The sequence below is a fragment of the Nicotiana sylvestris genome, chromosome 7 (genome assembly GCF_000393655.2).
Source record: "Nicotiana sylvestris chromosome 7, ASM39365v2, whole genome shotgun sequence".
In the NCBI taxonomy this organism is placed as follows: Eukaryota; Viridiplantae; Streptophyta; class Magnoliopsida; order Solanales; family Solanaceae; genus Nicotiana; species Nicotiana sylvestris.
In genome coordinates this window covers 172274730-172289904 of record NC_091063.1, presented here as the reverse complement: position 1 = coordinate 172289904, position 15175 = coordinate 172274730, and the positions used below count along the sequence as shown (strand labels likewise).

General features: G+C 34.1%; 1 protein-coding gene across 1 annotated transcript; it reads right to left on the bottom strand.

Annotated features, from left to right (window-relative positions):
* Positions 1 to 6566: 6566 nt before the first annotated feature.
* Positions 6567 to 12688, bottom strand: LOC104223271 (purple acid phosphatase 22-like). The gene is made up of 5 exons (XM_009774674.2): positions 12526 to 12688; positions 11356 to 11650; positions 8496 to 9064; positions 7828 to 7916; positions 6567 to 6903 (listed from the first exon to the last, which is right to left on the bottom strand). Exons 1-5 carry the CDS (start codon positions 12667 to 12669, stop codon positions 6690 to 6692), a joined length of 1311 nt encoding a protein of 436 aa, XP_009772976.1. The 5' UTR covers positions 12670 to 12688; the 3' UTR covers positions 6567 to 6689.
* Positions 12689 to 15175: the final 2487 nt, after the last annotated feature.

Below are 15175 nucleotides of genomic sequence, written 5' to 3'. Positions count from 1 at the left end.
GACCGCAGCCGCGACAGAACGCGGCCCGACTGCGGTGAAACGTAACTATTCTGCCTTACTTGCTTGGCCTACCGCGGTCTAGCCGCGGTCGACCACGCTCGTTGTGGCATCTTGCCAGTCCTCCTTTGACTGTTTCTTGCTTATTTTTCGCTCAGCTTCTTCTTAATTGGTATTTTATCCGCATTATTGACTCTAAAATACTCCATAGTCTCTCCCTAACTTGAATTAGTCTCTGCGAAGCAAAAGAGCACCATTTAGAGTATTTTGTTATTATTTAGCCTTCAAAACAATAATAAAGTATGGTACATTTAGAGTGTAAATAGAGTCTATATATCCTACTATCAGATGCGGTGCATTTTATGCGGTCCGCGATGGCCAGATTTAGAGACCAAAACTTGAAGCAAAAAAGCCTCACTGCGGCCGCAGTACCTCCTTCAGGGGTATTTTTGTCCAGAAAATTCAGCCTTGTATAAATACCTCTTTTTCAGATTTTTAGGGTATCTTTATCTTAGCAGAGCACGTGAACGGCGGTTTTAAGCTATTTTGTGTAATTTTGTAGCTAGTTTAACATTGAATCTTCTAATCTTAGCTTGTAATTATATTTTATGGGTTATTCTTCATCTAAATATCTGATTTCTTCCATTATTATAAGTAGCTAGATCCATTAGCTAGGGTTGTGGCTCAACCCTAGTGTGAGTATTTGATGAGTCTTTTATTTTAAGGCTTAGATGTTTATAGGTGGTTGATATTTGGACAAATTTATGTTTTCCATGTTGAATTAGCGGTTGCAAACACTAATTTGTGCCTTTTTGGACTTGGGCTCTTCTTGAAAAAGAGAACTTAGAGTCTAGGAAAATCAGTCCAACAAAGAATTGGCGTATATTCAAGAGATTGATAACCCCAATTAAAGGGTTAAACCTAGAGATAGTAATACTCGTCTTGAGCCTATATTGCTTGCACAATTTTGACACACAATTGGTTTTGAGAAAGTCAATTAGGGCAAAGTAACTCAAGCTACCGAGAGGTATAGAGTGAGTAGTTTCATGCATTGGCTATATCGCAATCCCCAATATAACAACTTTGCCTTAGGCTTTAGAACCCGTCAAGTATTCACCTAGGAGAAAGCCACTTCCCTAGTGCCTTGTTAACCATTTAGAAAACCTTACAAGCATTTATACTTAGCTTAATTTTGCATATCATTAGTATAGAAATTAGAAGTAACAAACAACCAAAGATGATTGGAAGTGTAATCAAGAGCACTACACACTACTAGTTTAGATAGGAATCCAAATCCCAAATATTCTAGCTCCCTGTGGATTCGATCCTGACCTTCTTGGGTAAAAGCTGCATCGACTGCTCTCGCCACTCTGTAGTCCGACAAATGACCTTTTTACCCTTAAAGAATGCAGCATGTAACACACAAGGATGATAAAATGTCTTTTTGGGCAATAGGCCCGTTTTGACATAATTTGGATAGGCCTCCTACAACGGAACACGGTGCCTGGGACCGAGTCCTGCTAGGTCTAAATGACATGATGTAAATAAGAATGACCTAAAGGCTGACCTAAGCTTGAGGTTCACTAGACAAGGCAATTCAGGGTGGCACGTGATCGATGGCGACTACTCTAGCTTTCTGCCCACTCCACGCTCCTACGCCACCCCCCTAAGGACACAGGTGACTCACTAAAAGGCCGTGTACGCTCAAACGTACTCCAGAAGATTTGTTGTAGAAAGAAGACTCATAGTTATGCAAATGATGACAGTTATAAAGCGGTAAACACATAAGGAAAAGCGATAAATAAATAACCAACAAAACAAGAAAAAAAACAAACAAACTAAACTATCAAAGCAAATAAAGAAAACAAAACACCTCAATCGAATATCCTAAAAGCCAACAAGATCAAGTATCAACTCGAACCTGAAACTCCCCAGCAGAGTCGCCAAAGTTGTCACACCCTTTTTTTACAACCACTAACCCTCTTAAATTAATAAAAAGATTTGTAAATCTCAAAAGGGTTTTCAAATTCAAAAGTGACAAAATTGTGTTCAAAGGATCTTTCAGAGTCGCCACCATTGATTTCAGTGTGCCAGGTCACTGTTTTGTTTTTTAAAAAAAATCCTTTTAAAACACTTTGGACTCCAAAATTAAGTCTACACCAGAGATTCGGCTAAGGGGGTTCATTTGACTCGGGGAGAAGGTGTTAGGCACTCCCAAGTACCGTAACTAGTACAGTTGCATACTCGATTTAGTTGGCTTTTAAAACATTCAAATTGAGGTAAAATCACAGAAAAGGAAAATAAACACAAAAGAGACTCGAGGTCGTCCCCACCTAAATGAAAGAAAATTAAAAGAAGGAAAATTAAAGTTCTAAATTATCCTACGCTACTTCTTCTACGATGTTCGCCACAGACTCCAATTACAGAGTACTACGGGGCATTCTTCGGAATAAAATGTGTACAAATCCTTCGAGGCATTCCCCGGATAAATTTAACTAAGGGAACGATCTTTCGTCTCAAAACGAACAAAACGTCCTAATATTGCCTACCCAAGTGTGGTCGGCCTAAACATGCTCCTAACGAATAATATCATCAATAAAGAAGAAAGAAAAAAGGGGAACAAAATAAAAGAACAACTCAATTCATACTCATGTTTTGTTTCAACTTTTCATTTTATTAGGCCGAGCCCGATACCTAAAGCATGAAAATATATTTAATTTCTAATGTTCACAAGCTTGCTTATTATTAAATCAGATTAACTCATTAAGATCGAATCATATTTTATTATCGTTAACTCCATGAAGCGATTATTAACTGACTATTCTCAAACAAAGTTATGAGCGAACAAACTCAAACAAATACACCACTTTAAACAGATTATAGATTAATAATGAGGGAAGCAAGACAATCCCATAGCAATCATGATCATCAAAAGCTATCAACAAGAATACGCATATAAAACTTAAGAGGACGATGAAGTGAGAAATGGAGCTTTATGTGTAGCTTTTCAATAGCAGAATTTCTTCAAAACATATTTACACTCGAAATGTAACGAACCGCGGGCAGAAACTCTAATCGGCACCAAAAAGCTTGAACCAAAATGACCTCAATCGAACTTTATTATCGAGCACCTCCAATGAGATTACAGCAACTAATCGGTATTGATGAACTAAAACAGAGGAAAGAAATAAACTTAAGCCAAAGCTGGATCGAAAAGATTTGACAGACTTTTCCATTCGAACCTCGCGGGAAATCTCGTAGTGCTGCGAACCTCGGTGGAAACTGAAACAGTTGCTTCGTCGGATGGCAAGGAGCGCATCGATAGTGGTCTTTTGAGAGTGAGACACGATAGAGCCAAAGAGAGGAGACGGAAATTTTTTTTCTTGTATGTTCGTTCTCTGTTTGTGACCAATTCCCTATTCCTCCTAACCTGGTTTTTTTGCCGTCTTTGAGATTCAGAGAAGAGAAATGACTGTAAGTTTGTATAAGGCTATGGAGTTATCACATAAGGACCGGAACTAAAGTGGAAATGTTTGGCTTTTATTTCTTATTTAATCCAACTGATAGCCCTGTATTCGGCTGCTTTTGTTTTTTCATATGTCCGTTCGCTCCCCCCTCTTTTGTTCTTACTTCCGTTTTTCTTTTTTCAGTCTGTGGTTGAGTTCTCTTCAGAGGAGGACGTCTGGTTCTCTATCGTTTTTTAAGGATTAGGTCTAAGGTTTTGTAAGGGTAAAGGAGAAGAAGAGGAGGGTAGGGTTAGGGTGTGGGTTGTCTAACTTAGGCCTCTTACAAGAATTCAATTTGGGCTAAAGAATTCTACAAAATTGGGCTAAGAAAAGGCTGAAAATTTAATTTACTTCTAAAAATACTTATAAAAAGATATAAAATAACTCTTAATTGATTTTAATAAACTATTATATTTAAAATAAAATAAAAAATTAAAGTTGAAGCTATTTTTGGTATTTTCAAAGATTATATTAAAATAAAATAGTTTCAAAGTAATATATCCTTCTAAAAATATCTAATACATGAATTAAATAGATAAATATGGAACTATTTTTGTAATTTTCAATTTTTGTTCTTAAAATAAAGTAAAAGAGTCAAAACTATTTAAAATAACGATACTAGACCTAAACTAAATATTTAAATGTTAAAATATGTAAAATCTTGGGGAGGGTCAAAAATTACATGTCTACAAGTAGCAATGCAAAACCAAAAATGTAGAAGAAATATAAAATTAATCCGAGCCCACTAAGTTCACAGTGTTTCCTTAAGGAACTGAATTCCCTCCTAGTACCCGATGTTTAGGATTATTTCCTCCCAAGATAAAATGGATGACCCTCATTGGTGTAGCGGTACTTCAAACCCCAGTGACCAACGGACTCAAAGATAACAAATCACACTTACCGCTTTCTTTCTGTTAAAATATAATGCAGAAGGAAGAAGGAGAAATCAGAATTTCGTAAGGAAAATCTGAGGGAAAGATCATATATTTATAGCCAAAATATTGGGTAATACCGAAGTGTTGCAACTCTTTATGTAAGGCTGCTACTCAAAATGGTTGTTTTATAAAACAGTCATCTCAAATCGCCAAATTTATATTCTAACAAGGAAATTCAAAACGGAGGAAAACAATTTACCGTTATAAAAACGGCAATTTGGATTAAATTAATATTACGTTAATCTTAATATTAACAAATAAATTTGATCCAAAAAATTAATCAATCAATCAGATATCCGAAGCCGAAGCTGAAGATGAGCGACAACGACGACGACGCGAGACTTGCCGTCTTCTCAACTTTTTAAGAGCTAGAAGAAGTGCAATTGTATAGATACCCATGAAAACTCTCTTCCTCCTCCAATATAGGACAATGTCCCTTTGTCAAAGAAGAAAATTCAAAAAATATATTTTTCTTCCATTTTCCGTTCACTATATTTTAGGCTCTAACAAGCTTAAACCCAACACTAGCTAATACACATGAAAAAGTGAATATAATCATAAATTTGTGCTGCCTGACCTCGAAATATCATAAAATGAACACGAAAGTCGTAGCGAAGTAGTGGGTAATGGTCACTAGGTCGTTTCCTATGAACCTACGAATTTCAGGCTAATCGAAGTCCGCCAAGAAAATTCTATAAAGTCAGCATTTACAAATACACACGAAAAAGTGGATATTATCATATGTTCGTGTTGCATGACCCCAAACTCTATAAAATGAACTTGAAAATCATAGAGAAGCAATGAGTATTAGTCACTAGGTTGTTTTCTGTGGACCTATGAAAATTTAGGCCAATTGGAATCTATCAAAATAAATTATTAAATCAGCATGTATTAATACACATAAAAATAGGTATAATCATGAATTTGAGTTGCATGATCCTAGAATATCAAAAAATAAACTCGAAAGTTATGGCGAAGTGATGAGTATTACTCACTAGGCCGTCTCTTATTGGGCTTCGAAAATTTTAGCCAATCGGAGTCTATAAAAGAAAATCTACAAAATCATCATGTACTATACACACGAAAAAGTGGATAAAATCATAAATTCATGTTGTATGACTTAAAACACCAAACAATTAACATGAAAGTCATGGCAAAGTGATGAATATTGGTCACTAGGCCATTTTCTATGGACCTACAAAATTTTAGGTCAATTGGAGTCTGTCAAATAAATCCAACAAAATTAACATGCATTAACACACACGAAAAAATAAATATAATCATAAATTCATGTTGCATGACCACGAAATAGCATAAAATGAACTCGAAAATCACGGTGAAAATATTCATTTGTTAGAACTTAGCAGCCAAAACAAGAGAACAAACTTTAAAAAGAACAAATGTTGTGTATTTTCTTACTGCGTTGACTGAAAAAGAAAATAGGAAAAGAAAGAACAGACCTTAATTATCAATTTTGACTCATACAACCAAAACAAATTTTCATATTCTAACTATATCATGTGCAATTGCGCAAAGATGAAATTGAAGCACATGCCACGATTGGCATAAAGACATCAAGGGTTCCACAAATTTCACTACGTGCATTCACAGTAATAAACTGATCTTCTTGTTGTATTGAAATAAAAAAATTGAACTCTTTAGTCCGTAATTCGATTTCTAAAATAGCAAGCATATTTCCAAACTAATTAAGCATAGAATATAAGTAACTAACTTGTTATTACATGTTACAATTTAGTATAAAAATTCACTAAAATTGAAATATATAGTGGGTATGAACTCATAACTTTAAAAATATAATAAGTTCAATACCAGGAACCGTAATGGCTGAACCCATAGAATTAAAATGGAATTTTTACACAAATAGCCGGCCATATTAAATGTTTACTTTTTCTAGCCGTATTTACATAGATTATACACAATTATACACATATAATAGATAAATTATGTATATATTATATATTCATCGGCTATTTTTAGCTTAAGCGGTGGGGTGGACGGCTATTTGGGTTAATTTTTCAATTAAAATCCTGGATTCGCCTCTGCTTGTTGATTCAAGCGGTAAGAGGAATAAAACGGGGGGGGGGGGGGGGGGGACAAATAAAATTCATGACTTGTTATTGTGATATGCTTGATATAATTCTTTTAATTTGCTATTGTGGCAGTCTATAAACATCAAATTCTACTACCAAAAAGAGGTGTTGGAAGAAGAAATTAAATAAATTTATTGTTGCTAGAGTTCATCCTTTTGAGTCGTGATTTCTTGTATAGAGCATGATTTAGAGGAAGCAAAACTTTGAAGCCACAACTCATCAGCCATAACTGAGTTCTTGTCATTGTTTCTATGCCATGACCAATGTGCATGTGTTTCATTGTATACCTTCAATCGACCATGTCCAAAGCTTGCCTCTCGAAATACTGATATTGATGGACTTGGTTTTTCAAACCTTCAAAATGTTAAAAACAAAATGTAAATCATGTTAGCCAACTTGAAAATTTTGGTGAAACTATATGTTATTATAATATATTAGCACACTACTAGAAATTCGGCCAAACCCGACTGCGGTGGACCAACTGACTTCGGTCGGTTTTTTAAAATATTTTTTTTTTCAATTTTTTTACGAAACTGACCAATTTTGGTAGATTTTTTTGGCACAATTATCGACCAGCATCGGTCGTTTTGGCAGTCGGTTTCCCCCCCTTTTTTTAGTAGTGGTAATTGTTTTTCTTTTATAACCATCTAATATCCGACTTTTTGATAAAGAAATGGACCTTGAACCTAATTCAACTTGAAAAAACTAGCTCATGGTGAGGACCGCCCAAGTCCATATAAGAAGACCACACATCCCTTCACCACCAATGCGAAACTCTTTACACCCAGGACTGGATACCTGGAGCGTGGAGAATATAATATGGAGGCTCACTATTGGGTTTGGACGAGTCCTATTCTGATACCATGATAAAAAATGGATATTTGGCCTAACTCAACCCCAAAAGCTAGCTCATGATGTGAGGATTGCCTAAGTACATATAAGGTGACCACCCATCCCCTTCACAATCGATGTGGGACTCTTCACACTTTTCTGATTAATTCAGATTTTCTTTGTATAGGATCCATTAAAAGGGAAACCGCTTCATACTAGGGCTATTTTCGCTTTCGAGACTCGAGCCCGAAACCTCTGATTAAGAGTGGAGGGGAATCAAATCCATCACACCATGCTCCTTGGTGGTACATACTAGCAATTGTAACATGCCAGAAAATGTTGATCCGATGATCAATATATTAAATATTTTTTAAGTCTTGATTGGAGACCTTGATGTTTATCTATTTTTGTAGATTAATTAACATAAACAAAAATCAGAGAACTTACATCATAGCAAGTCCTTCCCTGTTTCCTCCATCTCCAATTGTCACGTAAATTGGACCACATGGATCTGCCTTGTTATTGTATACCCTAGTCTGCAATATGCCAAAACAAAGCAATATGAGTTTAGTTTCTATACATTAACATCATAAACGAATTTGTAATTTATCAAATTATATAAAGCATAACTACATGTAACTATTTAATTTCACAAACAATTAGGTTAACTATTTAATTCTAACTACACTCCAAGAAAAATATTACTCCCTTCGTCTCAATTTATGTGACACTCTTTACTTTTTAGCCAGTTCCAAAAAGAATGACACATTTCTATATTTAGTAATAATTTAACTTTAAAATACTCATTTTACCTTTAATAGGATACAAGTTTCAAAAAATTTTCTTTCATTTATAAAGTCCGTCAAATGCCATCACATAAATTCACTACTAAAAAAACTGAAATTAGCTACGAACTTCGTCGCTAGTCTTTCGCTAAATCGCTCGTAGCTAACATAATTTCTTGATAATTTGTTGCTAATTCATCGCTACATAGGATTAGCAACGAATTTTTTGATTTAGCTACAGAATTTATTCGTTGCTAAATCCTGTTTTTTTAGTAGTAATTGGGACGGTGGAAGTAATTAAGACAAATTAAGAAGAAGTTTAGTACTTACAAAACGTTCATATGCATGAACATGCCCGGCAAAGACAACATCAACTCGAGCCTTATACAACACTTCTTCCATAGATTTCCTCATACTTTCACCTTCTCCTTTATGAGCTACATTAGAGTTGTACCATGGTGCATGAATAAGCGCGAAAATCCACGGCGTTTCTACCCTATCGACTTTCGCCAAGTCAGCTTGTAGCCACGTGTATTGATCCGAGTCAGCATCGAAATCCGCGTACGAACCCAACATGACAACATGGCACCCTACTACATTAAAAGAATAGTATAGGTTTGATGTTGAACCACTTTCTTGATATGGCATTAACCATCTTGAATTATAGGCTTTAAAACCATGAGGATAAATAATTGGAAAATTTTCGATTTCGTGATTTCCTTGTGTTACCATCCATGGTCTTTTGCTTGCATATGGCTCGACTAATCGACCAAATGAATCCCAAAGTGGTTGTTGAGTATCTGCATAGGATAAATCTCCAGGCAACAAAAGGACATCATAGTCTTTTCCACCTATATGTTGTAAAGTTGAGGCTGTCCATTCTGTTTGACCTAAGTCCCCTATATAATCACAAGTACATGTATATCAGATAGAGTTTAAGTTCTATATGTATTAAAAGAATATTTATACAATTAAGTTACTTATAAGATAATTATAAGTAATGAATTTAAGTTATATATATCGCCAGTATAAAAGAATTTAAACTATCAAGTCAAGCAAATGATATTTACAAGTAAGCTTCCTTAGAATGTGGAATTTGTAATCTTGAAAATAAGACAAGTTACATGCTACAACAGGTAAAGATGATTTAATAGTGCAAAATTTTCTTATGGCGTACATAACTTAAACTCGGACGTATATGTATGAAAAGAATTACGCAATTGATAACATTGTAAAAATGGAATCTAGCCAGCTATGTAAAAATTCGGTGATAGCGTAAGCAGGGGCGGAGCCAATGAAAAAGTTACCGATTCACCTGAATCCAGTAACTTCGGCTTAGGCTTTGTATATGTATTAAAAATCCAATTAAATAGGTGTAAAAGATAGAGTTTGAACCCAGTAAATTAGACACGATAGGGTAGAATTTCGAATTTAAATCTATAAAGTTTAAATCTTGGATCCGCCTCTGAGCGTAAGAATATATAATCTTTATAATGTTAGTATATGTAAGCTTAAACTCTTAGTTAGATAAATATTGGTAAGTGGAATGAAGGAAAAAAGACACGTAACACGTAAACTCTTAGTTATTAGTTAAATATTGTTAACTAATAACTTCAATAAAACACGAAATAATCCACCTAATCTCTTAAACCAAATGAAACCCGGAGGTTAAAGCATCTCTTCCATTAATCCTTGGGTAGCAGAAAAATGGACACAAAAATATTAAAACTCACCTTTTTTACTTTTTTTAAAGGGCTGTGTTAAGGTGTGACACCAAAAAATTAAATAAAAAAAAATTAAAAAAACGACTAGTGAAAAAGAGAGAGCGTAAAGTGTTAGCAAATTTGCTGTGCCAAATTAAAGTAGAATTGTCAATGCGTAAAGTACACTATTATGATCAAGTACATATTTTTCTAATTGGTCTGACAATATCATTATCCAAAGTTAAAGCTTAAGAGCTAAAAAGAAGGGGAAATTATTATTTTTTTAATCGATCAGACTAAAAGAAGGATAACATTAGTTTTGTTGTTAATTATTTTGTTCAGCTGGAATTGGACCTGAAATTTAGATGTAGTACCTTTTGTCAATTAGTTTAATTTCAATGTACCTGAAACTAACTACATTTTTTAGTTTTGTGTCAGCGGAAATTCAGATCTTCCTTGTCTAAGTAAATTGCTAGTTGAATCAAATTTTCTCCTAAAATAATTCACTATTAAAAAAAAGAGAGAGGGAATTAGCAACGAATAGATTCTGTACCTAATTAAACAAAAAAAATCCACCGCTAATCCTATTTTAGTGACGGATTAGCACTAGATTATCAAAAAAATTTATCTGCTACAAACATTTAGCAATAGACGTTCAGCCATTCCAGAAAGAAAAAAGAAAAAGAAAAACTATTTCTAAAGCAGGAAGGAAAGGAAAAGGAAATGGAGGAAGGAAAATAGCATTAAAATTAAATGTTTGGTTGAAAAAAAAAGGAAAAACAGATGGTAGCAACCCATTAAACTTAAGCAATACTCTCATTATAATGTTATACAAACAACTTTTCTTTTGAAAAATTAACCTAAATAGCCATCAACCTAACTGCTCAAACTGAAAATCGTCAACATAGTATATGTTCAATCTATGTATATAATATATGTATAATTATTAATCAATGTATAATCTATGTATATCGGTAAGGAAAAATAAACAGTAAATCCAAAAAAAGATATGTGTAAAACTGAACATTGAAGAAATCTCAAGAGAAATAAAAAATTCGATGATATAATCAAATAATAGTACTATAGTTCTAGAGAAAGTAACAGTATCTAAAGAATCCTTTTTGTTTCATTCTAAGTTACACAAACAACTTTTCTTTTGAAAAATTAACCTAAATAGCCATAAAAATAAACAGTAAATCCAAAAAAAGACGTGTATAAAACTGAACATTGAAGAAATCTCAAGAAAAATAAAAAATTCGATGATATAATCAAATAATAGTACTATAGTTCTAGAGAAAGTAACAATATCTAAAGAACCCTTTTTGTTTCATTCTAAGTTACACAAACAACTTTTTCTTTTTCTCTTCCTAAAGTTAACTAACTTTATTTGTTTATTTTCTTTTTAACAAACTAAAACTAAAGGAAATACAAATAGTGCATGAAAAAGAAAACGGAAGCAAAATGTAAAAAAGCTGCAACAAACTCACCGGCGACGGCAAACTCTACAGGAAAAGTTGAAGGTGGTGTTTTGAAGCTAAACTCTGGCTCACTACCACCACATCTGTAGTAATACGTAGTATTTGGCTCCAATGGTCCAATAGTAACATGATGAATCTCGCCGGAGCTGTAGAAAAAGTATCGGTACGACGTACGTTCTCCGGTCATCGACGAGCTTTGGTAGTTCCCCGGCGATGCCCCGTATTCCACGATCGATTTCGCATGTTTATCGGATGTAATCCATGTTACTCTCATGTGATCTTTCCCTACTAAAGATATATGAACCTGCAAAAGAAAATATTTTCAGGTGAACGCAAGTTTAGGGTTTGAGCCTTTGCATATAGGATTTTTTGGTAGTGAGCTTTTTTACGGGGTAAAATTCGAAAATAGTCAGATTTACTAGTGGTAACTAAAAAAATAGCGTCAGTTTCAAAAGTAGTAAAAATTTAACCATTTTTCCTGTAAAGATAAATGTGAACAAAAACATTATTCAAAATCCGAAAAATATTCCAGCATAATATACTGGAGTCAGAGGCGGATCCAGAATTTGAGGCTTATGGGTTCCTACCGTAATTTTAGAATAATATGCAATGATAACTGGGTTCACAGTTAGATATTTACAAATATTTAGTGAATTTCTTAATATAAATACAGGGTCTACGCAAAAGTTAATGGTTTTCCAGGAACCCGTATTCTATGCTCTAGATCCGCCTCTGACTGGAGTTCAAATTTTTTACATGTGAACTTCCAGCACAATATACTGGAGTTCCAGCATAATATGCTAAAAGTTCATACGCAGGTGGTCCAATCTCCAATATAGTGTGCTGGAACTTTCCGTGTGTTGGTTCATACACAGGTGCACCAATCCAGTATATATATTATGCTGGAACTTTCCATGTTGCAGTAAAATAGTGGCTATTTTTCAATTACTTTACAAACGCTGACTATTTTTCAATTACTAATCCAAAAACTGGTTGACCCGTGTTATTTTAACCTTTTTATCCCCTTAGTGGGTTTATTCAGTATGAATCTGAATTAGTTAGACCCGTGGATTATATCCCATATGGTTAAATAGAAGAATACTTATAATTTTTAATAACCAGAAAAAATTGTAAAATGAAAATTTGATGTTATGTGACTAAAATGTTGTTGTTGAGTACCTGTTCGGGCTCGGATTCGGGCCGGTTATGACCGGTGAGGATGACCGGACGGGGATGAGGACGGGAATATTCCGGCGATGCGTGGATATTTTGGAGAGAGTTTAGGAGGAGGAGGAAGAAGAAAAGTGAGGAATATTTTGCCATTTTGTTAGGTACGTAATAGAAATTCATGCTTTTAGAAAGAGAAGAATAGTATATATGAAGAAAATGAAAGAATATTTAAATATTTATATAGTTAAAAGATGGGGTCCAAGAATTTTAAAAATGAATAGAATATGCTAACTGAGATGGCATTGGCGTGAAGTATGTCCATTCAGACAATTTTTGGATATGCTTACGGCAATGCCTACATTAACTATTATAATAATAATAATAATAATAATAATAATAATAATTATTATTATTATTATTATTATTATTATTATTATTATTATTATTATTATTATTATTATTATTATTATTATTATTATTATTATTATTCGTTGTTTCATCGCGTTTATGGTACCAACACTCCGGTGAGTTAAATCGTTCTATCATGGGAGGATAATATTCCAGTACCTTGGGTACTTGAGAGAAATTTCCTTAAGTACACACTGTGCATTTAGTGGGTTCGATTTATTCCGAAATTGTTTGCAGATAGTATTTTGACATTCTGTTGCTACTAACTTTTTATTTCTGTTTCTATTTTAGAAATTTTACTGCTCTAATTATTTATTACAACAATATAGATATACTAACAATCTTAAGGAAATTAATTTTTAATTCGTAATTTGTATTCTGTTTGTGGAGATTAAAACCTGTATGGTTTTCTACTCCTTCTGAATTTTTTCTATTCTGATTTGATGATATAAAAACTTCATCGGAGTATTAAAATTCAGAAACGATTTGAAGAACATAAAAACTTTATCGTTTTCTGTGAAACAGTATATAAAAACTTCGGTTTTTATTTATTAAACGTATTGTTTATCGTTATTTACAGTATTATTTACTGTTCTATTTTTTGCCATTAATTGAACTCTTCTGTTGTTGACAGTGAGAAATGACAATTGATAACGGAAATTCTTCTGCAACTGTTGTAGCAACGTCGATAGCCTCGTCAAGCCGAATTGTTGTTCCACCGGCCGAAAAATCGGGGAAATATTCTGCAGCCAACTTCAAAAGATTGCAGCAAAGGGTGTTCTTCTGGCTTACCACATTGGTATGCAGAAATTCACCAGTGAAGAACCTCTAGTGCCTTCTACGGACATGCCGTACAATGAGAAATTTATGATTGTTGAAGCGTGAAAACTTGCAGATTTTCTTTGCAAAGGCTATATCCTAAATGCTTTGGAGGATGACTTGTGCAATGTCTACAGTGCTATAAATACTTCGAAAGATTTATGGGATGCACTTGATAAGAAGTACAAGACTGAAGATGCATGCTTGAAGAAGTTTGTGGTTGCCAAGTTTCAAGACTATAAAATGATAGACAACAAAATTGTTGGAACCCAGGTTCAGGAGCTTCAACTTTATTTTCACGACCTTATTGCTGAATGTATGGTCGTGAATGAAGCATTTCAAGTGGCTGCAATGATTGTAAAATTACCTCCTTCGTGGAGAGATTTCAAAAGTTATCTTAAGCACAAGTTGGAAGATCTTGTGATTTGTCTCAAGATTGAGGAACACAATAAAAAAGCCGAGAAGAAGTCCCGTGGAAATTCAACGAGCATGGGAGCTAATATTGTTGAGGAGACTGCTCCAAAAAATAAGAGAGGAGGAGATCTTCTGGACAGACTAAGGAGCAGAACAAAAAGAATTTCAAGGGCAACTGCTACAATTATGAAAAAGCTGGTCACAAAGCCCCTGATTGTCGTATCCCCAAAACGGATAAGAAGAAGGGACAGGCCAACATAGTGGTGAAGAATGATGACATTGATGATCTGTGTGCAATGCTTTCAGAATGCAACCTAGTTGGAAATCTGAAGGAGTAGTGGATTGACTCTAGAGCCCGACATATTTGTGCTGTCAAAGAAGCATTTGCGACTTACTCTACTACTGGTTAAGAAGAGCTTTCCATGAGAAATAAAGCAACAACCAAGATTGAAGGTTACGGGAAGATATTCCTGATGATGACTTCCGACAAGGTGTTAACGCTTAACAACGTTCTTCATGTTCCTACTATTAGGAAGAATTTAGTTTCTACTTCTTTACTTGTGAAGAATGAATTTAAATGTGTATTTGTATCTGACAAAGTTGTTGTAAGCAAGAATGAAATGTATTTTGAAAAGGGTTACCTCACAGAGGGCCTTTTCAAACTCAATGTAATGGTTGTTGGCAGTATGAATAAAATTTCAGCTTCTTCTTATTTATTGGAGTCAAATGATTTATGGCATATTCGCTTAGGACATGTCAATTACAAAATTTTGCGGAAGCTAATTAATTTAGAAGTATTGCCTAAATTCGAGTGTAATAAATCAAAATGTCGAATATTTGTTGAATCTAAGTTTGTAAAACATCCTTATAAATTTGTTGAAAGGAATTCAAACCCTTTAGACTTAATTCATACTGACATTTGTGATATGAAGTCGACACCATCTCGAGGTGGGAAAACGTATCTTATAACTTTTATTAATGATTGCACTCGATATTATTATGTTTATTTGCTTAATAG